Genomic DNA, 25174 nt, shown 5'->3' with positions numbered 1-25174 from the left:
ATATGCACATATATATATCCACCCCACAAAACAACAACAGTGCACAGTACAATACCCAATTTATTAGGATCAGTTGACAGTGATGGAATAGATGTTTCTAAAATAAATTCAGCTTGTAGAAGAGATCTGGCAAATGATTATGCAAGAAAGTATTACCATTTAAAATGCAAGCATGGAGTACGAACCCCACCAAAGAAAAGGAAGAAAGTGTCCGACCTCTCTGTTTGATTAGTTGACTTCCTCTATGCTAATCTATCACAAACAATAAGAAAACACGATATCACCTTGTTCACTTGCCAGAGCAAGGAGGACCCATCAATTCACCCAGTGCTTCATCAGATGTCACATTCACTCCTGTTATGCAAAAAGTGCCCTGGAGCTGACCTCCCCTGTGTTTCCCTTCCACTGTATCATTGGGGAATCAAGAAGATTTTACAATCTCCAACTGTAAATCTTGAGGGTGGTCCAGCATCAATTCCTTGCATGTATGCTAGATCCCTTGCACAGGAGAGTGACGATGGCACAGCTTAAGTGCTGAAAGGATCAAGTTGTACATGGCCAATGGCAATTAAACTCTCATGGAAGCAGTAAAGCTCAGTCAAGCATTGTTTACTTGAAAGGCAGTATCAATCTTGTTGGTAGAAGACTATTTACAACTTTACTACCACACAGATAGTAAGGCACACTTCAATCCTACATGCTGCCTGCACACAGCTCAGCAGTCTCTCCCCTGTAGGAATCACGCAAGTCCACAGCTAGATGCTCCACATCTATTTATAGCTGAGGTAGACTGAACAATTTTGCACCTCAATGCTTCAAGAATCTTCAAGAATCTTCTCACAGTTTTTGGAAATGAATGGCTCTTTCTCACTTACTCTAACAGGGAAGTGCACCACCAAATGCTATCAGCATGAGAGGCAGAAAGCCAACATCTCTTGGCATGGGAAGATCAGGGCTCATAGGAGTGGTGGTGGTTGTTTTGATCTGCTCAACATGGCACTGGGCCTTCGGAGATGGAGAAATAGCTGTAGTGATTATCTGTTGATTTGGACATCATGCCAAACCACAGTTAGCCAGCATCTGATCTGAAGCCTGTTTTCAAACTGTGAGCCACTGTGGGGAAATCAAGACTATTCACGTTGCACCCTTGACATTAAGTGCTTGCCACACGTGACAAATGAAAGTGCTACTCACCCGTAATGTTGTGACTGTAGTAGGGTCCCTATACCGCCCATCTTCTTCTTTCAAGTTATAGCCCTCTGGTCTTTTATCCCGTTCACTGATTTTCCATAGTTTTATTGTTTTATCTGAAATACATTACAGTGGTTGCAGTGAGCAGCGTTAAGAGTACCGAAACCATGACCAATAAAACGTACTGATTGCACAAGGGAAGACAATTCCAGCTAGTTAAAACTTGTTCATGGTTTTTATTTTTAAATAAACCTTTCTTCCACTGATGCTGAACAGTGGGCTGATAGTGCCCTGGCTTTGATTAATTTCCAATAGCAGAGGTGGCTAATCTGTAGTCTTCGGGATACTGCCGGTCTCCAACTCCCATCAGCCCCAGCCAGCATAGCAGATAGTCAAGGGATGATGGGAGTTGTTGTCCAGCAATATCTGGAGGGCCACAGGTTAATTACCCCTATCCTATAGGAAAGGGTGTAACAGCCTCAGACCAAGGCTTTTCGTGCGGCTGCCCTAATCTGTGGAACAGCATCCTTATGGCCGCTATCCAGAAACAAATCAAGACATTTTTGCTCCAACAATAATTCCCAGCTGGATGAACAGGTCTCTGCCACTGGTGTCTACTTTGTATTGCTTTTAAATTTACTGTCACTCAGCTGTGTCACCCAGTGCCAGTCTGCTTAGTAGAACGCTTTTTACTAGCTGGTCAACCTGAATGATACATTACAAAGTACAGGTCCCATTCCTGAGGAAATTACAATCCAAATTCTAATGCTAAAGGGACAAGAGAAAGAGTGGAAATGTGGGTACGGCTAAACTGGGGGTTGCCTATGTATTTATTTCTGTTACAGTGTACCTCGGGTTACATTCGCTTCAGGTTACAGACGCCGCTAACCCAGAAATAGTACCTCGGGTTAAGAACTTTGCTTCAGGATGAGAACAGAAATCGTGCTACGGCGGCACCATTAGCTAAAGTGGCGCTTCAGGTTAAGACACTTTCAGGTTAAAAACGGACCTCCGGAATTAAGTACTTAACCTGAGGTACCACTGTACACATATTTTAGATTTAGCAGCAGTGGGGTATGGGGACAAAGGACAGTATAAACAATGGTTCTGACTACTGTGCAGGTTACCCAGAGCAGCTTGCAGAACCATGAAAAGATGTTTTCAAGTCTAATTTCATGCCTTATGGCACAGAACTAAAGACAACAAAGAAGCCCTCTTTTTGAAGTAGGAACTCAAAAGTGCACAGCTGGTCAACGAGCCAGAAAAGAATCCTGATGGGACAGACAGCAGAGCCAGACTAGAGTCTAGTGATACAGTCCTGCAGAAATTTCACCAAAGTGTTGGAGCTTCTCTCTGATTGATAACATCAGCTAGCCAAGGAGGAAGGAGGAGCAGCACTTTGGGAGGGTGAATAAAAGGAGCAGTTTCTGAGAGAGTTGGATTTGAGATGGGAGATGGGAAGCAGGGCTGGGCAATAACTGCTTTCCAACATTGTAATATACCACCTGCTAAACATTGTGGTACGGCGGTATATCATAATGTCAGAAAGGAAGTGGCAAGGAAGAAGGCAGTTGCTGGTCGCTGTGTGCACCTTCTGCCTCTTCCTAAGCAACTCCTCCTCCAGCACCCACCATCCACCAACATTAGATGGGGATATGAAGATAACAAGAGTCCTGAAGAAGCAAATAGTCTAAAAAGAAGTGGGGAGGGCACACCTTTCACTTTAGCCATCAACTGCAGCTCATGCCTAAATTAAGAGAATGAAGAAAAAGGACGGCTGCACAAATAGGTCTATAGGAAGACCTGTCATAAATCAAACACTGAATGAGCCTTACCATTTGTAGACAATAAAAACTGAGCAGCATTTTTCTGGGGTAACCACCTAATTTTGTTGATCTTCTCTTCAATTTCTAAACTTTTCAAGTAGTCAAACTCTGGTTCATGGCTTTGAAAGGTACTGTAAACATTGTATTCTCCTCTGCTGTGAGATTGCGTTTTGTTCTGAAAGGGGAAGGGGAGCAGGGGGAGAGAGGAGAGAAATTGCATGGAATTCAGTGAATAACCAGTGTAGTTAATGTAGGCCACCTACAGATTACAATTAGTGCGATACAAAGAAATTAGAGCCACTTCACAGACATGAATTATTTCTGAGGCTGTCATTTAAGCAACAAACTCTTAATTGATCAATTATATGAGCTTACTGATCAATTTGCATTAATGAACACAAACATTCTGAAGCAATGAAAAAGCATTCTTTAGATCAAGGAAAGCAAATCTGTGGTCCTCCATCCCTGCCTGATTTCAAATGTGTAATAAACAACTATTGTGCTGTAGGACACCCTAGTTATGACTCACAGATGCTCTTCCCTCCAAAGTGCTATCTAAAGCTAAACCTCTTAGCACTTGTTTAGCCAACATCTGCAATTCCAAGAGGGTGATGAACCACACTCAAGGGCGTGAGGATGCCAATGCCATTTAAAAAATCCCAGGCACCTTTTCAAGCAGGAGGCAGGTTTGAAGCCAAATTCCAGCCCAAGGTAATTAACATTGCACTGGCATGAATCCCGCCTTATTAACAACTATGGGGCAGTATTCATTTCCTGCCTCCTAAGCTGTTCCACAATGCTTTGCACGGTTGCACTGCCACCTCATTCCAGCCCAGGCATGACGACAGCTTTCATGTCAGGTGAATTCTACGAAGAGATCCTGTTTCAACCGATACTGCTCTGTGGATAGCGACTGGGAATCACCTGTTCTGATGGGTGGTGCCTGGCTGATACACAGGAAGCTGCCTTATATGAGGTCAGACAAATTGTCTTTCTACTCCACTGCTATTACTGGACACCTTAAGGACACCTTTGCCCATAACAACCTGCTCAGGAATAAAGTTCTTCTACAGAGACCCTTCTCAGGGTGCTGCCACCAACTGAGGTCAAGCAGATAGCATTGAGCCCTCCTGTGGCGAAGTGGGTCCATGCGCCTGGCTGATAACCAGAAGTTTGGTGGTTTGAGCCCACTTCCCCACGGCTGTCGGAAGAATTCCTGCATTGCAGGGGGGGGGGGGTAGATGACTCTTAGGGTCCCTTCCAACTCTGACATTCTATGATTCTAAGAGTATTATGGAATTCCCTCCCTAGGAAAGCTCACCCAACACCCACTTTGTTATCATATAGATGGCAGGCCAATGCATTTTTTTTATTCTCACAGGCATTTTAATAAATTGTAAAGAATGAAGCAAGTGGCATTTTAAACACCAGGCCGGTGTTATTTTATCTCACCCTGTAGTTAAGATTGTTTTGAACTGATTGCTGAGGTTTTTTAAACAGCAGACAAACATAATCTGGACAGCATCCATGCAAAAAGGAATGGACAGGATTTTATTGCGACATTAAGATGGACAGGTAAGCAATACTGACTACAGGCGAGTCCCACCTTCCAATCAACAGATAATGAACTGCTCTGGGATTTTAGGAAGATTTTATGAAAACAGACATTTCTCACCACTGAACTTACCGTATTTTTCACTCTATAGGACGCACTTTTTCCCCTCCAAAAATGAAGGGGAAATGTGTGTGCGTCCTATGGGGCGAATGCAGGCTTTCGCTGAAGCCTGGAGAGCGAGAGGGGTCAGTGCGCACCGACCCCTCTCGCTCTCCAGGCTTCAGGAGAGCCCCAGCACGAGCCCCACAAGGTTGGGGGACAGAGGGAGGCGGAACGCCGCCATCCCGCTGTCTCCCGAAGTGGTTTGGAGGCTGACGGCGGGGAGACCCCGCCACCAGCCCCGTAAGCTCCGGGGACAGCTGGGAGGCACAGCGCGTCTTCCCGCTGTCCCCGGACCTGATCTGAAGGCGGGCGGCGGGGAGAAGAGCGCTCTTCCCCACTGCCGGCCTCGCAAGCTCCGGGGACAGCTGGGAGGCGCAGCACGTCTCCCCGCTGTCCCTGGACCTGATCTGAAGATGGGCTGCGGGGAGAAGAGCGCTTCTCCCCGCTGCCGGCCCCACAAGCGCCTGGGGGGGAAATAAAAATGTTTTCCTTTATTTCCCCCCCAAAAAACTTGATGCGTCCTATGGGCCGGTGCGTCCTATGGGGCGAAAAATATGGTATGTCCTTCTCCCACGGTCTTGCTCATGAAACGCGTAATGAACAAGACAATCCACCACAATCACGCAGGTGTGGAATAGTGTATCCCACCGTTGCACAGGGAGCATTTCATCAACACAGGTGGGAAGAGAGTGGCTCCTGCATGAACAGAGACCACGGTCTGCTCCCAGTGAGGGTTTTGGCATGAATTCTGGAACGGACATTTCCTCTGAAGAAACATACACATTTCCAGAAGTTTGATAAGCCTTTTAAACAGAGATAGGGAAACATTTGGCCCTCCAGCTGTGGCTGGGCTGCATCTCCCATCAGCCCCAGACAGCATAACTAGGGTTCAAGAATGATAGGAGTTGTAGTCCAGTAGAAGCTGGAGGGCCACAGGTTACCCATCCCTGTCTCAAAATACCTTTTCTGATTCCCCTAAGAAATAGATTTTATATATTAGATTCTTTTCAATTTCATTTATCTCAACCATAGGTAAAGGTTGGAATGGCTGCATTTTTGTATGTGGGGTTGAAGAACATTCACTGTTTCCTAATAACAGCAGACTGCTACGGCAGGGATGGGCAGCCTGTGACCTTTCAGTTACTCCTAAACTACACCTCCCATCATCCCAGACAACTGACAGTGCTGGCTGGGGCTGATGGTAATTCAAGTCCCACATCCTCTGGAGGGCAAAGTTCCCCATCCCCTTGGCAGGGATCATCACATTGCAGCCATGAATTTACCTGGCTCCTTTGGCTGAACTGCATTCACTGCAGGGTTTGATAAACAAGTTCTGACAATCCTTCTAAAAGCAAGCAGTAAAGGTAAAGGCAAAGGTACCCTTGCCCGTACGGGCCAGTCATGTCCGACTCTAGGGTTGTGCGCCCATCTCACTCTAGAGGCCGGGAGCCAGCGCTGTCCGGAGAAACGTCCGGGTCCCGTGGCCAGCGTGACGAAGCTGCTCTGGCGAACCGGCACCAGAGCAGCACACGGAAACGCCGTTTACCCTCCCGCTATAAAGCGGTACCTATTTATCTACTTGCACTTAAGGGTGCTTTCGAACTGCTAGGTGGGCAGGAGCTGGGACCGAACAACGGGAGCTCACCCCGCCGCGGGGATTCGAACCGTGACCATGCAATCGGCAAGTCCTAGGCACTGAAGTTTTACTCACAGCGCCACCCACGTCCCCTTATCTCAACCATAAACCACCACAAAACAGTAAGGGCAGTTTAATAATGAGAACAGACCAAACCAGCAGATAACACCAACCATAAAATACAATTTATTCAATATATGCAGTTTTGATTATATTTTGCTGTGGACAAGCCAAGAATTGGCTACCATCTGTTTTATAGAGTTCTTGCTAACCTTTCTACAATATATGTTATTTTAAGCATTAGCCTCCTGAGCTCCTTAAGGAGGTTATAATCTTAGTTGATTTAAAAACACCATACCACGAAACTGATGTTTCCTATTTCCATAAACTCATTTCCCAAATTTGGAACCTAATATGTGAAACCTGTTTTAAAGTTTTAATTTTAATGTACTAAAAAATCAACTTAAAAAAACCTGTTAGCCACCTTTTGTTCGCTGTCTCGGTTGTCCAGTTGAACCAGAAGGGCAGGATATAAATGTAATAAATAAATAGATATCATTGTCCCCACTAGATGGTGCTAACAGATCAAAGTAACTTGGTAAGGAAAAATCCTTACCCGAAAGAAAAGAGTACAGAAAGAGAGAGTGATTGTGTAAGAAGAGAAAGGTACAAAGGCTAGAGGAGTTGCAAAGATGACTTATAAACCGTAAGAACCTCCAAGAGCTTTTTATGTAAAAACCGCCCAGTATATGTACCGATATACATACAGTATATGTACGATACAGTATACGTGGCGCTGTGGGTTAAACCACAGAGCCTAGGACTTGCCGATCAGAAGGTCGGCGGTTCGAATCCCCGCGACGGGGTGAGCTCCCGTTGCTCGGTCCCTGCTCCTCCCAACCTAGCAGTTTGAAAGCACGTCAAAGTGCAAGTAGATAAATAGGTACTGCTCCGGCGGGAAGGTAAACAGTGTTTCCGTGCGCTGCTCTGGTTCGCCAGAAGCGGCTTAGTCATGCTGGCCACATGACCCAGAAGCTGTACGCCGGCTCCCTCGGCCAATAAAGCAAGATGAGCACCACAACCCCAGAGTCGGTCACGACTGGACTTAACTGTCAGGGATCCCTTTACCTTTACCTTTATACGTACCGATGCAAAACATCCTAGGCAATCAGAGGAACGTAAGACTCTCTGGCTAGACCAGCCCAGTGGCCCATCTAGCCGAGTGCCCTGTGCTCACAGTGGCCAACCAGATGCCTGTGGGAAGCACACAAGCAGGACATGAGCGCAACAGCACCCTGCCCACCTGCAACTCCCAGCACCTGGTACTCAGTGGAGGTTAGAGCACAGCCATCACGGTTAATTGATATAGCCTTTGCCTCCATGAATCTGTCTCATCTCCTTTTAAAGCCATCCAAGTGGGTGGCGCTCACTGCCTTTTGTGGAAGCCAATTCCATAGTTTAACAATGTGCTAAGTGAAGAAGTCCTTTCTTTTGTGTGCTCTGAATCCTCCAGAACGAGATCTAGTTACAAGAAAGGGAGAAAATCCTTTCTCTATCTACTTGATTGCACCATGTATAATTTTATGCATTCCTATCATGTCAACTCTTGTGTCTTTTTTTCTTAACTAAAAAAGGCCCAAAGTGATGGCTCTCCTGTCTTTTTAGGCCACAAAAGAGAGACTCTTAATTTCAGGGTCGTGGGTTCAAGTCCCACATTAGGCATAAAATTTCCTGAATTGAAGGGTGGGGCTAGATGTCCCTCACAGTCCCTTCCAACTCTGATTTGTATGATTCTATGAAATGAAATGAAAGAATGTGGGTGGCGCTGTGGGTTAAACCACAGAGCCTAGTACTTGCCGATCAGAAGGTCGGCGGTTCGAATCCCCGCGATGGGGTGAGCTCTCGTTGCTCGGTCCCTGCTCCTGCCAACCTAGCAGTTCGAAAGCACGTCAAAGTGCAAGTAGATAAATAGGTACTGCTCTGGCGGGAAGGTAAATGGCGTTTCCGTGCGCTGCTCTGGTTTCGCCAGAAGCGGCTTAGTCATGCTGGCCACATGACCCGGAAGCTGTACGACGGCTCCCTCGGCCAATAAAGCGAGATGAGCGTCGCAACCCCAGAGTCAGCCACGACTGGACCTTACGGTCAGGGGTCCCTTTACCTATGAAATGCATAAAACAGATGTGCAGTACTTTCTAAGAACCATGGTTGTCTGATGGACACCTTATGAGCACAAACTGGTTGAGTGGTTTCAAAGCCATTTTAATGAAAACAGACAAAACATTTGCTATTCATATGACATGGTATTTCCAGTGCTCATAAATGTACAGTGCCTGTTCAAAGGCACAATATCAGTTATATTTACTGCAAGAGAAAATCTATGTAGGGCAATCTATTACAGGCACAAATGTAGGCTACTTGAGGAGGATTTTAATAGGACAAAAGAAGAATGCTACTTGAAACTCAATGACTGTAGGAAAAGCATTGCTTCAGTAAGTTACACACAATGGATTGGATTAAAAAAAACACAAGGAGAAGGGAAAGATGCATTAGTGCTGCTCCCTGGACTCCTGAGCAAGAACAATCAGAAGAATTCTTGCAGAACTATGAAGCACCTATGAAGATGCTTAAACCTAGCTAGATCTCTGGCTCATCTAGGCTGTACAGGTGCCAGCGGAAGAAAACATTTACAACCCCTCACCTACACTGGCTGGCAGCAACTCTCCACGTATCAGGCAGAAAGATATATTTCCAAATCCTGCTAATAGATAGATAGGGGGCATTGGCTTCCTAGAATCTCCTGCATGAAAAGCTTGTGTTCCACCAAAAAGCATTGACCCCGTGCTGATTTTAAATTGTTTTTCAAAATATATTCAACATCAATGGAGAAATCTTATACCAACCGATTTACTTTTCCGATAATTAATAAATGGCCACCTGTTTTCAATAAATTGGTTGCATCATCAATCTTCTGTAGGTTTTATACAACAGTGATTTGGAATACACAGGCACTGGAATATTCTAGATAATGGTCGGCATTATCTGTTCTGTAATACTCAGCATATAAGATAGTAAAGGAACCACTTCTTAGTATGATTATTTTTACAACAGTTTGGTGGGAAAGAAACAACAGCCCAAAGAAACTGAACATGTAGTTTTGTAATTAAGCTTGTTGCTCTTACAACCCTATAGTTATGCACATGGGAATAAGTTCCAGTGAATGAAATAGGACTTACTTCTGCAGAAAGTCACACAGGTTTGCACATTTTTTAACTGCATTCCTAATCTTTAACCAGTATTTCCTTACAATCAGTCATGGGTACCATAGATTATAATTTTCCTATGTAACATGTCCACACTGGGTTACAACAGTAGAATATCATGCTGGTACTTTTTGGCGCAGTTCTTGTTTTCAACTTATTCTCAGAGAACCATCAACTGGCCATAATTTTCAGGTAAAAGATGCAATTCCCTCTTGAAATCCATAGAGCAGGGTGGACGCAACCCGTGGGCTACATGTAGCCCTGGAGGCCTTTTTTGGCGGCCCTCAAGTAACCTTTTACCCCGCAGTCCTCACCCCACAGCGTAAGCCAGTGGTGTCCAAACTTTTTTCAAAGAGGGCCAGATTTGATGAAGTGAAGGGCTGTGAGGGCCGACTAACGGGTCAACCAAAGTTATTAACCTTTTTTTTAGGATTGAAGTTGTTGGGCTGCCACAGGGGCCAGATTAAACCGACCGGCAGGCCGGATTAGGCCCCCAAAACGAACTTTGGACATGCCTGGCATAGGCGAAGCACTGGGATTTAGGAAGGAGGCATGAGGGCTCTGGCAGGGTCCTAGAGTCCTCCTGTCTCCTTCCCAAAGCCTACTTAGCACTTGCTCAGCTTTGGGAAGGAGGTGGGCGGGCTCTAGCACCCTGCCAGAGCCTTGTGCCTCCCTCCCAAAGCCCAGTGCCTCATTTAGCTGGGTCATGAGGTCTTGGGGCGTCAAATTTTGGCCTCACTCCCCACCCCATGTGACGAGGCTCTGTGTGGCCCATGGGTTCCGTAGTGAAGTACTCTTGCAACCCACTTGATATGAAAAATTGGACTGCCTTGCTCTAGAGGAAATTGGGTTGTGGGTATGAACAGACCACACTGACACAGAACTCACCTCCTGCTCTTGTTGAAAGATAACAACTCTACCGCCTTTGTCTCCTGTTGCTAGCAATTCTCCAGAATGATTAAACTCTACTGTAGAAATTATATCTGCTGTATAATAAAGAGAGAAAAATGTATGTTAATATATTTTCTGCGCACATTTTCATGAAATACATTTACACAGCAATCAGAAAAACTTGCACTATGATGAGGCAAACTTCCTCCTGCGATTTGGATTCAAGTTCCTTCTTATCTACAAAGCTCACCTTGGGCAGTCACAATTTCTTAGCACAACCTATTTCACAGGTTTGTTGTGAGAATATAAGGCAAGAAGAATCAGCATGTATGTTGCCCTGATCTCTTTGGAAGAATAAACAAGCATTTCTAAATTGTCAGCTGCACCAACCTAGCAAGGTTGTCACAAGGATAAAATTGGGAAGGCGGGGAGAAAAGATGGGATGCACATTAATTTGAAACAAAAAAAGGACACTTGACAACTGGTACACCATGACCCTAAAAAGGGGGGGGGGGCTCAAGGAACTTGCCTAAAGGCATCATTATTTAGCAAGCTCACATTTCATTCATTTTTGTGTCAAAGGCAACACACATAAATAGCCACCACATAAGCCTTTCCATGGAGGCGCAGGTTGCAGCCACAGCAAAGGGGGCATTTTTCCATCTCTGCCGTATTAAGCAGTTGGTCCCTTGCCTTTCTCGCCCTGATCTGGCCACAGTGATCCATGTGACAGTCACCTCCAGGCTTGATTATTGTAACTTGCTCTACGCGGAGCTGCCCTTGAAGCTGATCCAGAAACTCCAGCGGGTGCAGAATGCGGCGGCGAGGCTCCTTACAGGGTTCTTGCCGCGGGATCACATTCATCCAGTGCTTTACCAAATTCGCTGGCTCCCGGTGGAGTACAGGGTCAGGTTTAAGGTGCTGGTTTTGACGTACCTACGGGACTGCCTCTCCTGGTATGCCCCGCGGAGGACCTTAAGGTCCACAAATGGCAACATTTTGGAGGTCCCAGGTTGCAAGGTGGTTAGATTTGTCTCAACTAGGGCCAGGGCCTTTTCAGTACTGGCCCCGACGTGGTGGAATGCTCTGTCACAAGAGACCAGGGCCCTGCGGGACTTGACATCTTTCCGCAGGGCCTGCAAGACACAGCAGTTCCACCTGGCCTCTGGTTTGGAGTCAGTCTGACCCTTATGTTTCCCTCCTCTTATGGTCTTGATCTATCGGCTACTTTTAAAATGAGGCTGCATTTTAAATTGCATTTTAACCTGTATTTTAAATTGGGTCGTCCCCCCATTATGTTTTTACTGTGATTTTATTGGTGTTAGCTGCCCTGAGCCCGGCTCTGGCTGGGGAGGGCAGGGTATAAATAAAATTATTTTTTATCATCATCATCATCATCTGACTTCAGGCATTTCTCCTCATGTGACAAAACTGCTGTCTGAGGGTGAAACTGGGCCCACCCGTGAATCTTCTGCAGTCCGTGGGCTGGAGAAATGTCTGCAATAGGGAAACTTTTTTAATGCAATACAAGAATGTTCTTTTTGAGGTGTGTGCTCAAGATAGGGGACACAATGGCAGAGCCCAGCCCTCCCACTCGCTCAGTTGTTGATTGGGCAAAGGGGAAGTGGCAGCTGCTTCCCAGCAGCAAGCTACCCATTTGGAAGAAGCAGCCTACTGAGAAACCTCTGCACCGGCATGAAGAGCCACTCCACAGGGTTGTTGAGAGGATAAAATGGCACCTTGAGGTTTCTGGAGGAAAGGCGGGATATAACAGTAAAGGCTGCAAAGGCAAATACACGCTCAAAGGAGCTTTGCTTGTTTCAGGATTTTTCTGCACCAATGCAGATTCATCAGTGGAGAAAGGGGCCTTTGCTCATCTCAAGATCTCACCACATTCAGTAGTCTAGCAATGGCAGGGCTGAGGAGGCGGCAGTCTGTCACTCACCTTAACCCCGCCCCCTCCTGCAGCCTTAACTTCCAATGATGACCACAGCCACCTGCAGTGGCATGATGTTCACAAGGCAGCCACTACCACAGTGTAGGAAGTGGTCCACTGGTTCAGCCAGTTCAATACTATCTGCACTGACTGGCAGCAGCACTCCAGGGTTTCAAACTAGGGCCTCTCCCAGCCCTACCTGGAGATGGGGGGCGGGGAGAGATGAACCAGGGACCTTCCATGTGCAAAGGCAGATGTTCCAAAACTTCAGCTTTCCCTCCAAGTACTGCTATTCCACCTGTAAACCCCAAATTGGGGAGAGAAGCAGAAGTGGTCCCCTCACTCGCTCCCTCACATGCACACAGACATACACTGTGCTGAGGCTTTTGTCTGGGAGCATCCAAAAGACCTGGCTACTGGCATTCTGTGGATGCGTGAGGTTTAGTCACCCACTTCCAAGGGAGAAGGAAATGAAGGACAGAGATGGGCAGAGACAAAGGAAGAAGCTGAGCAGCCCCTAGCAACTGCTCAAGCACCCCTGAAGGGTACCCACCTCACACATGGGAACCATGGGAACCTTGTGGCACAAGGCAGGTTGCCAAGAACAAAACAAGACTGTTGTATTCGGTCTCCCCACCACCACACACTGCCTCAGCCTCAATGGTCCTGCAATATGAGGCCAGGGGAAGGAGGATCAGAGAGGAAGATAAGAATGCATTACGTTGCTTGTTGCTAAGAGCTGGCAGTTGGCCTTTGCTACCATTACCAATTTGCCCTTTTCTTGCAAACAGCCAAACAAAACGATTTTGCGATCTTGTAGCAGTGCAATGATTTGAAAGCTCAAAGTCTAGAGAGTAAAGCTGAGCTGGAAAATATATATATACAGTACAATATGTGGCATGTGTGTTTTTGCGTGTATATGCACCAGGGCTGGATTTAGGTTTGATGAGGCCCTAAGCGACTGAAGGTAATGGGGCCCTTTATATGTCCAGCTGTCCTTTGTCAACAACAAATTGTCACTGTTTTTTGTGTTGAATATATGCTATAGAGTGGAACCTCCAGTTACGAACTTAATTCGTTCTGGAGGTCCGTTCTTACCATAAAACAGTTCCTAACATGAGGTGCACTTTCGCTAATGGGACCTTCCGTTCGCATCCTGGGACAAAGTTTGCTTCCAGGTTAACTTCTGGGTTAACGAAGTTCGTTACCCAAAGCGTTTGCAATGAGGATGGTATGTAACCAGAGGTATTACTGTATGGTTATTTATGGACCTAATAGGTATCTAAAGCCATTTGCACATAACAAAATATGTATTTTATCAAAGTAGTTGTTGAACTGAAATACAATTAAGAAGAAGTATATTTATAGTGAAATACAATTAAGAAGAAGTATATTTGGGGGGGCAAGAGAGTGGGGCCCCTAAATCCGGCACTGGTATGCACAGATGAATGAGATAAAAACAGGTTTGCCAGGTCTAGAGGTATGATCTGAGGTTTTAATGATCTTAGCATTACAGTGGTACCTCGGGTTAAGAACTTAATTTGTTCTGGAGGTCTGTTCTTAACCTGAAACTGTTCTTAACCTGAGGTACCACTTTAGCTAATGGGGCCTCCTGCTGCTGCCGCCACGCGATTTCTGTTCTCATCCTGAAGCAAAGTTCTTAACCCGAGGTACTATTTCTGGGTTAGCTGAGTCTGTAACCTGAAGTGTCTGTAACCCGAGGTACCACTGTACTAGTCTTGGTGTCTCCAAAGAGTGCAGAGACAGGCTCAAAGAGGCAGACTGTTTTCCACTTGGCTTGAAATTGTCTTCAGTTCCTTCTGCACCCCCAGCCACACACTGTCTAGTAAACTCACGTGCTGCCTTCTGTTCCCACCAAAGCCCACATCCTACTCCCACCAGCGCCCTTCTCCATTACACAAAGTTTCCTGACCTGCCAGGCAGGAGCCTCAGTTCTGGGCTCCATCCACTGGATCACAGAAGCCCTGGTGACACAGGCTCATTTTCAAAGAACTCCAAACATTCCTCAGGGACTGGAAATAATTCCTTATTTGTCTCCTTGGCAGAGCCCATGTAGAAAACCACTTTTACACTCCAAAATCCTCAACCTCTGATATATAACGTCAGAAGCTAAGTTTTAACCTGAAAATACACTCTTCTGTGTCCTGTGAACTGCTGAGCATGTAATAATGAAACTGTTGACTACCCCTTTAATATCATCTCAGCTTACCATTTAAACTATTTTATATTTTCCAATTTATTTGCAGAAGGATCTCTTTAAACTCTTAATTATCTCTGACTGCTACTTGGCTCCAGTTCATGTTTCTCTATTTGTTTTCAAGGGTCCTTTGCAAACAGTGACCTGGTTCAGAAATCATGCCAGCATATAAATAAGGAATCTTAACTGTGCCTTTGGTATGAAATTGTGTATCTGTGATCCAACAGCAACCCAAAAGAAGAAATTGTGGCTGGAAGCAGGTTACCAAATATGGTGTGTGCTAACTATGGTTTGGAAGGATGTCTGAATTGACAACCCATGAACACACAGAGTTTGGAGTGCTAAACAGACAGAAAATGAGACCAGACGTGCAAGCACCTTTGAACCATGGCATGTCTGTATGCTCAGAGACTAAAATCATGTTTCAATTCTAAACTCAAATTAGAACAAGTCATGGTCTAAGCTGAGGCAACATACTTAAGTCCAAAACATTTACACCAGACAGTTTCTTGATTTGAGGATATTCTTCATTTGAAGCATCAAGCATATATATTGGTTTGAAGTAGTAAAAAGGTAAAGGTAAAGTACCGCTGGACAGTAAAGTCCAGTCAAACTTGACTATGGGGTGTGGCGCTCATCTGACTTTCAGGCTGAGGGAGGGGGCGTTTGTCCACAGATAGCTTTCCAGGGTCATGCGGCCAGCATGACTAAACTGCCTCTGGTGCAATGGAACACTGTGACGGAAGCCAGAGTGCACGCAAACACCATTCATCTTCCTGCCGCAGCGGTACCTATTTATCTACTTGCACTGGTATGCTTTAGAACTGCTAGGTTGGCAGAAGCTGGGACAGAGCAACGGGAACTCACCCCTTCATGCAGATTCGAACTGCTAACCCAACAGCAAGCCCAAGAGGCTCAGTGGTTAAGACCACAGTGCCACCTGCATCCCTGGTTTGAAGTACAGCCTGCCTCATTAGTGTGGATCATTGGCTTTAAAAAGGGATTGGGCAAATTCAATGGAAGGTAGGACTATCAATGGCTACTAATCGTGATGGCTGTGTATTACCTCCAAGGTCAAAGGCAGCATGGCTCTGAATAACAGCTGCTTGGGAATAATAGCAGGAAAGGCTATTGCCCTGATGTCCTGCTTGTGGACTTTCCATAGGCATCTAGTTTGTCACTTTGGGAAACAAGATGCTGGGTGGGTCTTTGGTCTTGTTTGGTACAGCACTACTTAACTGCTAAGATAGTGATGCAACTGAGCATGCTTTTACAATTCTGCCTGGAAATGCTGCTATACTACTACTGGCAGGGCAACCAAGAACAGTAAAATTGTCTGCATTGGAAGAACTGAGCCAACCTTGCAAGGGGGAGGGGAGGGGGAAAGAGAGAAAGGAGGGCTGCCAATGTGCCTCCAACAGTACACAGCTCAAAATTGGCTTTGGAAACTAGTGCAGGATGGCACAATGCTATAAAGCCAATGTATTGACAGGAAAAAAATGCTCCGAAAAGAGCTAAATCACCTAATTAATCAAAATGCGTACTTTGTGCAGGCAGTTAAGATGAGTCAGTAAAACCACCGAGTGCCTATTTTATAAAGCATCTTGAAGGGAAAGTTGGGGGGACGGGGACGACTACCAACAGAATATCAAAACATTATTATGGTCTCACCAAGAAATAAGACCCAGGAACCTCTCAAGTGAACCTGGAGGACAACACCCTAAGGCTTGTTAGCTTAAAACTTTTCTGATATTGAAACTGGTCATTAACATATTGCAGGAGCTTCTCATGATTTTCTCCAGCTGCCTATTGTTCAGTACAGATTTTGTAATTCATGGGGTGTGGAACCTTCTCTCAAAAGCTTCACTTTAAGCAACAAATCAATCGGGGGGGGGGGGGGCTTGTTGTCAATGGTCCCTTCGGGCATCAGCTTGCCGGCTTCCAAGCAGGTGCAATTCCCAAATCCATCTATAAAAATCAGCATTCCCTCACATTCCCATCCCCACGTTCTCCAGTTAAACACAACAGGAATATCTCTGATTGGTCCACTACACGATTTCCCTTCCTGATGTAGGTGAAACGGACAGGGCTTTTTACCCCTAAAATGAATTGGACCAATTTTAAAAAAGAAAATTTACTGCAGTGCTACAACTGAAAGTTAACATATCAGTAGATCTTAGCTTTTCAATTAAAATTAATCCAAAAGGCAACTTGCTTTTCCTTTGTGGACAAGCCTTCAAACTACTTTATCTCAAAGGGGTGGGGGAACATGAAGTTGCAAGGCTAAACAGAATGATGCTCTGTTAATAACTACAACACACAGTACCAAACTACTCTGCACATAAATAAGCCACTAGAGCAGTAACTAGGCAAGCATTTGGAAGCAAAGAAACTCACCGTTAAAAATAGTGCATTCCCATACCTTGGTCAAAGAAACAAGCAGACATCAAGGCACTGGTGTTGGACTGGACGGATTTAATTGTGTTTGAGAACTGACAAGGGAAGCATTTCATCTTCCGCAGCACACCGATTTGCTTGTGTATTTTCATCTGTGTTAACACCCTTGCTGCCAAACAAAATGAATGCGACTCTTTTCTTTGAAATGGTAACTGGTATCTCAGTGATAATTACGGGGGAGGTTATTTTCGTCCTTCAGTGCTGCAACGGGCAACAGAGAATCTGGAGAACGTGCCACTTCCTGGAGTCTCCTCCCCCCTGGGCATGCTATTTTTTGCTACAGTCTCTAGGTGGGGGCCTTGCAAGCGCACAGGGCTGCTCACACCACTGCCCAGAAACCCTGCCACAAGGAGGACGTAAAGGCAAAGGACGAACAGCAGAGAAGCCAATGTCCCTGAAGTGTGTCACAGCACTCAAATATACTGCACAGCATCCGATATACTGTGGAGCACGCTCTTCCTTGTGCTCCACATCCAACACAAACAAAATAAATCACTGAGAGAGGCAACAGCCATCTAGCGCTGCACACCAGCTGATATACCTTGAAAGCGAAGGTCAAATCAATGAAGACAACCTGCTGACAGATCCACCAGAAGTCACACCAGTAAAGCACATGATCCATCTTCCCTTTAAATAAGCCGACGTTGGACATTTTTTTCTTAACAGCAGGTGCCTCAGGAGTCCAAGACAGCCCTGAATAGAACCAGCAATTGGGGGCTGCTCCTGAGCCCTGAACCATTACCTGTCCTTCATGACCCCATGGACTCCCACCCCACTCCGCCCATCAGTTGTGCCTCGTTATCTTTCCTCTCGCATTTTATCACTCCCTGCCAAAGTGCAGTGTAATCGGAAGCATGTGGATGAAGCCATTCTATGGAAGTCTGCAGAATCAGAGTCAGGTCTTCTTGTGTAAAACTCCACCCCTAAGGAGCCATAAATCTCACCCGCCCCAATCAGACCTTTCTTATGGAAGTCTCAGAAAATATAACACACATGTTTTGAAGCAGGAATGGGGAGACCTTTTTCAGTCCAAAGGCCACATTTTACTGTACTCCAGGCTATGTTCTGAGCAGTGCTAGAAACCAGCCAGGTGCCAGATTCCCTAGACTCTTGCGTTGCAGGGGGTTGGACTAGATGATCCTTGGGGTCCCTTCCAAATCTGCAATTCTATGAAAAAGGCCGTGTGTGTGCAGAAGAAGGGTGTGGTTTAAAGAAACAGTCCCAAGGGCCAGATAGAGAACCAGAGCACTGTGTTTGGCCCCTAGAGCCTGAGGTGCCCTCCTCCCCATTTCAAGGAATGAAGACCCAGCTTTAACAAACATTTCAAGGCCCATGATATCTAAAGCAGTTCTAGGCAACATGGTGCTTGCCAGATATTGTGGACTACAGCTTCCATCATCCTCAAACAGCGGCTGATGGGACTCATAGTTTGTAACAAATAAAACAAGGGTTCCCGATATGTGGTATATCAGGGGTCCCCCAACTACGGCCCGCAGGCTCATAAATCCAGCCCGCTAGCTGAAACTGTGCCGGGTTTCTGAAGGGCTGTCACATGGAGCATGCTTGTTTTCTCCTGTTCTGGAGGGTAGGACTTCAACGGCTTCAAGTTACAAGAAAGGAGATTCTGACTAAACATTTGGAAAAACTTTCTGCCAGTAAGAGCTGTTTGGCAGTGGAACAGACTCCCACAAGAGGTGGTGGACTCTCCTTCCTTGGAGGTTTTTAAGCAGAGGTTGGATGACCGTCTGTCATGGATGGATTTAGCTGAGATCCCTGCATTGCAGGGGGTTGGACTAGATGACCCCTTGCTCCCTTCCTTGCTCCCTTCCAACTCTAAGATTCTGTGATTCTATGATCCCCCCCGAGTAAGTTTTGTATGTGAAAATGGATAAAATTTGTTTTTTATTAGCTAATATATTGCACATCTTTCTAACTGTTTCAAGAGTCATTTGAACTTTCAAATATTTTTATCTTAATACTGTCCAACCAATTTAAGGTGAAATATATGTGTACTCTAAAGATTGACCAAGTTGGGAAATTACGATCATCAGGAGGTCTCCAACGTTTAAGACGTCAATAGATAATTTTATTGTTTTATCTATTTTGTAAATCGTTTTGAAGTTTTTTTCTACAATCAAGCAGTATATAATTTTAAGGAAATAAATAAATAAACAAATCGGGGCTTGCTTTTGACCATATTTCTCCATGGAGCATTTAATGTATCCATACCACCAGAAGACTGAATTGGCATGGGGGAGAGAACACAGAGGTTGATTTCAGGACACAAAACTGAGGAGTGAAAGCAAAACACCTTGCAATTGGTTGGGAATCAGAGCACAATCAGCACAGCTATGAATGCAAGGTGTACAGCTGTTGAGGGTAACCCCTGGCCCTCGAGATGTTTCTGCTCCAAAACTCCCACTATCCCTGTGCTTGCTGGGGCTGATGGGAGTTGTAGTTTCGCAGCATCTGAATGGCCAAAGGTTCAGCACGCCAGATGTATAGGAACAATGTAGTATAATACTTGGGAGGGTGTGGAGAGGTAGAGAGAGGTGGAAAATGTTTCCAAAATTGGCTCAAATCAGACAAGTCACATGACTCGCTATATCTTACAGCAGGCTTCCTCAACCTCGGCCCTCCAGATATTTTTGGCCTACAATTCCCATGATCCCTAGCTAGCAGGCCTAGTGGTCAGGGATGCTGGGAATTGTAGTCTCACAACATCTGGAGGGCTGAGGTTGAGGAAGCCTGCCTTACAGAATAAAACTAGGTATCAGATGATCAAACATTTCGCATGTTTAAGAGTGCAGCAGTTCTGCATTTCAGCGAGGTTTGCATACAAGCAGCAGTTTGATGGACTTTGTTTTGGGACACCCACGTCTGCCTCAGTTTGATATGTTTGAATGCAGACACTGATGTATTTAGAACTATCTGCCTGGCAGTTAAATCCTTTATATAGAAACTCTTGTGCACTGAGAATTATTTCAAAATCCAGTCCAGTTCCCACACCTGTCCAAACTTCATAACTGCCAAATCATAAGCTGGTAAGTGGGACTCGCCTAGAAAGGGCAACTTGTAACACCTGACTTTCCATACACAGCATCTGAGAAAGTGCCACTGATGCCTTTGCAGACATAGCTATTCTTGATACTATAGTATATTTGGCAGGTACTGACATCTTCATCTAAATGTCACTCTTTTGAACAACGATCTTACTAACAATATGAAGACTGCTTCATTACATTTTTAAGGTGGACCCATGAAATATTAGTGTAAGCAAAAGATGTGCATAAAAGCACAGTGTATTTGCAAGAGCATGTGCCACATGCATGTGTGCCCAGAAGGTGGAACTTTTCCCCCACCCCCTGGTTCCTATGACTGGCTCCTCTGGGTGGTACATATTAATGCAATATCACCAAACCTTGGTAGTTTAATAAATATCATGGTACTAAGTGTGGCAAACATGTAATGATTATCTCAACATATAACCCAAAAAATGTTCAGAGAACAAGAATTGAAATGAATACATGTTAACATCCAAGTACATATGTATTCCTTACATAGAGACTCTGACCTTTGTTAACTTTGGATATTTTCAGTCCCGTGTGTCAAACTTTTGCTGGGTCAGCAACATTGCTGGAAGGCATCTGATAACGGGCATGTCCGGCAATACACTCTTTTTGGTCTGAATTTGATGCCCCTATAAATTTTGTATTGTGAAAATCCTCAATATTTGCTAAGTGCCCGTGGACTTTTAAATTATATTCCTGTAGTGAAGATGGCAAGAGCCATGGCTGCACTGAGCTCCTAGGGATTCATCAACTGTGCTGTCTGGCTGGTCCCCACGCCACCAACACCACTGCCACAAACAAGGGGGAGCCAGGGGTGCCCAACGCAAAAACCGAGGAGGCCATGTGGAGGGTGTCGTCCCCCCCAATGATCTCGGCCCCGCCAGGACTGAGATCGTCCCATCAACAACCCAACAAAGCTCAGAGGCCCAGAGGCCTCTGGAGCTGAACAAAAAACCCACAGCAGAGCCCCGATCACTCACCAACCGCTGCTGCCACAGCCACTACCACTGCAGCCACCAAGGAAAAAGGAAAGAGGAGACCAGGAGAGCCAGGGAGGATGCGAGGAAGAGCACAACTAAATCTAAATAACTTTTTAAAAAATTAAAATGGCAGCGCCCATTAAGGAGGCCTGAACAGCAGAGGCCACTTCCTCAGACTGCAGCCTCAGTCCAGGCTTCATGCGCCCTGCAGTGGAGCCAAAACCGCCTGTGAGCCAAACTACTGTTGTTGTTGTTGTTATTATTATTTTGTTCTTTAAAAAATCCTTTATTCTTAATTTTTTCATTTCCCCCCTTGCTTTCTCACTATTATTATCATCATCACTTTTTTATTTTTTATGGGTGTTTTTTTATTTCAACACCTCGTTTTAACTTTTAAAGTCTCTACTCTTTCCATGCTCCTCCCCCCCAAATAAATAAAATGTTATATACCCATATACATATATTTCCCCATCCATTTTCAACAGTACTTTTTTGTTTTTTGTTTATTTTTATCTCTTTGCTCTTTTATAGTATAACTTGAATCACCAGAATACAATCCTGCTAGCCTTTAATTTTTAATTCTTAGCTGTGAACTCCTAACCCCACACCCCAATCTTGACTCCAGTACCTCATTTGTGTGCATGTGTGTGAGTGTGTGTTCACATACAACCCCATCCCCAGATTTAAGGGGTGCAAGGGGAGCAGAGAGGGTGGAATGCTCTGTTGAAGAAGCAAAAATCCTTGCACTTGAGGGAGCGTTTGCATACTGCTACTCTGGATATGACCCTTGCTATTAGAAGAAGAACATTTGGAAAACATAGAGCAGAATTTGGCAACCTTTCTGCCATGGGCGTAGCCAAGGGGCGCTGGGTGAGGCAGCTGCCCTCCCCCCAAAAATTGGGTGAGGCAATTGCCCTCCCCCAATAAAAATACATAGCAAACTGAGTTTATGTCCCCCCTAACAAAAGGCCTGGCTACGCCCAGTCTCTGCTCCACAGAGCTTTGTGTAAAAGGACAATCTGCCTTAACTGGAGGAGGGAAGCGATAAGAAAAAACATGAATGCCATAAATGGCAATCTTTAAACGGATGCAGGAGGCTTGTGGAGAATGAGGAGGCCCACAGAGAAGCCAGGGCAAGAGTGAGCCATTGTCCGGCAGGCTTCAGCACAAAGCTTTTAATGCAGTCATTTTTAAGGGGAAGGAGGAACATAAGAGAGAGGGGGAGGGAGCCTTGATCAAAGACTAGCATAATGAAAAGTGTGTGCCGTGTTAGAATTGAATTACAGATAAACTTGTGACCTGTTCTTGGACAGCAAACAGATGGGTGTGTCTGAGTACAACAAGGCTAAGGAACCTCAAGTGAATAGCTCTCCATTTCAAGTCTTAAAGGCAGCAAAGGAGTATCTTATGGCTGCCACCTGAAAAGCCAAACCATTGAAAACAGAGCAGACCCTGCTCTCTTAGCCACATATGCTTGATACACAGCAAGAATCAGGGCAGTATCCTTCCCAGAAAACAACAAACCTTTGGGCTATAAGAGAGGATGGTTTCCAGTGGTGGTGAATGACAAACCCAGATGGGTCCACGCACTTTCCCCAGTATTTTAAAGCAGTGTTAGAAACTCTGATATATGAGCAAGGCACCAAATGGTTCCTTAAATCAAGGTTACAGTCACCAAAACAGAATGTCTAGTTGCCATTTTGGGGTGAGATGGCTCTAAAGTCTTACTTTTCAAATGATGGGCCAATTGTGATTGATTATCACTGTGTTCCTTCCAGATACCTTGTTCTATGTCAGGGTGGGGTCTGTAGCAGAATGCATTGCAAATAACCCCGCATCCAGTTCCCAGGATCTCCAGGCAAGGCTAGGGGAAGCCTCTGTCTGAAGCCCTGGAGAGCCAGTCAGTGGAGACCAGCCTTTGCAAACAAATGCTTTTTGACTACAACTCCCATCAGCCCCTGCCAGTACAGCCAGTGGTCAGGGATGATGGGCAGTTGTAGTCCAGTAAGACCTGGAAGGCTGTTCTTGTCAGAATTGGCCTAAGGCAGCTCCCTGGCTTTTTAGCATTAGGTAACAGTGAAGGGCAGAAATTTCTGGCTTTTGTTTTCTCTCTCTCTCTCTCTCTCTCTCTCTCTCTCTCTCTCTCTCTTTTTTTAATGGGGCCATACTAACTGGATCCTGCTTCAGGACCACTCAGGACCCACAAAGCTTTTTGCTGAGTGTGGATGGTACACTATTTGAAAACAGCTGTCTGCTGGGGCTGCCCGGCCTGTGTCAATCAACATGTTCTGCTGCGAAGAAATGGGTGGGGGGTGCACCTCGCAGATCTTAGCCCTCCGTACTGCAAAAGGATGGGCTCACTGTTTATCTCCCCCCCCCCACTGCAATGGGATCTAAGCACAGGGTTTTGATTGTCCATCTGAACCCTAACCCAACACTTCCAAACAGGTACTACAGCTACACAGCTATTTTCCACAGTTAGTGAGAAACAATCATTTCTTCAAGATATTTTTATATCCTTTTTTATGTGTACGATTGATTATCAGTTGAACACCTGGCTAGCTCAGATGACTACCTTGAGCTAGGTTAAGAACTTTGAGAACTTAAGGAAGAAAAGTCACTTGATCCAGGGACAGTCCATGTATATATTCACCTATTCCTACCTCATTTTCTTAATCGTGGCAAGGACCATTTATAACATAGGGATAGTCTTCACAACAGTGAGCAGGGCAGTGGGGAGGGGTAAGTGAAGACAAGCGACAACAGTTACGGTAACTATAACTGCTCCTGCTCAGGCTGCACAGAAAATTTATTCTGATTGTGCCGATAAAATATAACTGACAGAATTCTACAAGATGTGGTATTAGTGTGTGAAAGCAGTCAAAATCCAATGATTCCCAGGCATGTACCTAAGCAATTCTGTGGGCTCCTACCATTTCCCCTTCCAACAGGAAGTTCTCAGGCTTCAACAAATTATGTTCTGGGGACCAGCTGGAGTGACATGGAGGAAGAAGCATGGTCCTTTAGATCTGTCACCATGTTTTAAAAATAAAGAAGTTATCTAGTTAACTATTCATGATTATATTCACTCTCATCAGACTTATTCCACAAGAATAATAATTGATGACATCAATCTGCACAATATGTAGCTGAATAAGTTCAAAGTAACTGAGCCAGTTTTAAAACCATTTTACATTAATGTCTGCATCAGATCTGAACAGGATGAGACAGTATGGCAGATGTAAGCTTGTCTGTGGGGAGAGGAGATGCTACTATCTGCTCAGAGACCCAAACTGATCTTGGTTAGGCTTCTAATTGCCAAGAAATAGGAATACCTCCCTGTGAAGTCATCATACTCCCAATCAACCCAGGAATATCAGCTGAACAAAGCACTATGGCCCTTTAGCACCCCAACATGTCTAATTCTTTAGGACCCACACATGCCAGGTTGCCTCCCATACAGCAGCTGCCCTTCTCAAACCTTCATTTTGAGAATGCCAAAGTACGGTGCACTAATGAAATAAATGTTATGCCCAGCTTCATCTGCCCAATTTACTCCAGCAGTAGAATGCGGGAGATGTGGCACTCGTCGGGTGCTCCAGACATTAATATTGTTCCTTGATTAATAGAAAGGCCACATTTGCATACTGAAAAGCAAATACACAAATACTATTTGCAGAAGTTGCATCAGTTATTCTGCACACACATAAAAGTATACACAATTCTGCTTTCTCATCCTAACCATGCCTACTCAGAAGCAGTGTTCAAAATTAGTCCGGCGTCAGTCGCCTTTTGCAACAGGCAGCTGGGCTTTTGCGAGAATGTGGCGATGTCCAGGCATCATATTTTGTGCCTTGGTGGCGGCAGTGGCAGAGGATGGCAAAGAAGGCCAAAGCGGGGTGCTGGCAGCTGCAGCAAGAGGTATCGCTGTCGCTGCTGCTGCAGAGCCATTTGTGGCTGCCACCGGGAGCCCCGCCAGCGCTGTGAATGC

General features: G+C 45.3%; 1 protein-coding gene across 5 annotated transcripts in view; it reads right to left on the bottom strand.

Annotated features, from left to right (window-relative positions):
• The window catches only part of PPP2R2A (protein phosphatase 2 regulatory subunit Balpha), a 64004-nt gene that overhangs the window by 11551 nt on the left and 27279 nt on the right, over positions 1-25174 (bottom strand). For 2 of the 5 annotated variants that reach the window (XM_083480572.1, XM_083480570.1), the window contains exons 3-5: positions 10519-10616; positions 3027-3192; positions 1195-1307 (exon numbers count right to left, since the gene is read on the bottom strand). In XM_083480572.1, the coding sequence (XP_083336698.1) occupies positions 1195-1307; positions 3027-3192; positions 10519-10616 (377 nt within the window). Of the gene's footprint in view, positions 1-1194; positions 1308-3026; positions 3193-10518; positions 10617-17072; positions 17215-25174 lie in introns of those variants that run through there. The other 3 variants (XM_083480573.1, XM_083480571.1, XM_083480574.1) reach the window with 2 other exon arrangements.

This window comes from Podarcis liolepis (assembly GCF_965112155.1).
Source record: "Podarcis liolepis genome assembly, chromosome: 16".
Classification (NCBI taxonomy): Eukaryota; Metazoa; Chordata; class Lepidosauria; order Squamata; family Lacertidae; genus Podarcis; species Podarcis liolepis.
The sequence above is the reverse complement of the archived record's forward strand: the minus strand, read 5'-3'. Positions and strand labels throughout refer to the sequence as shown.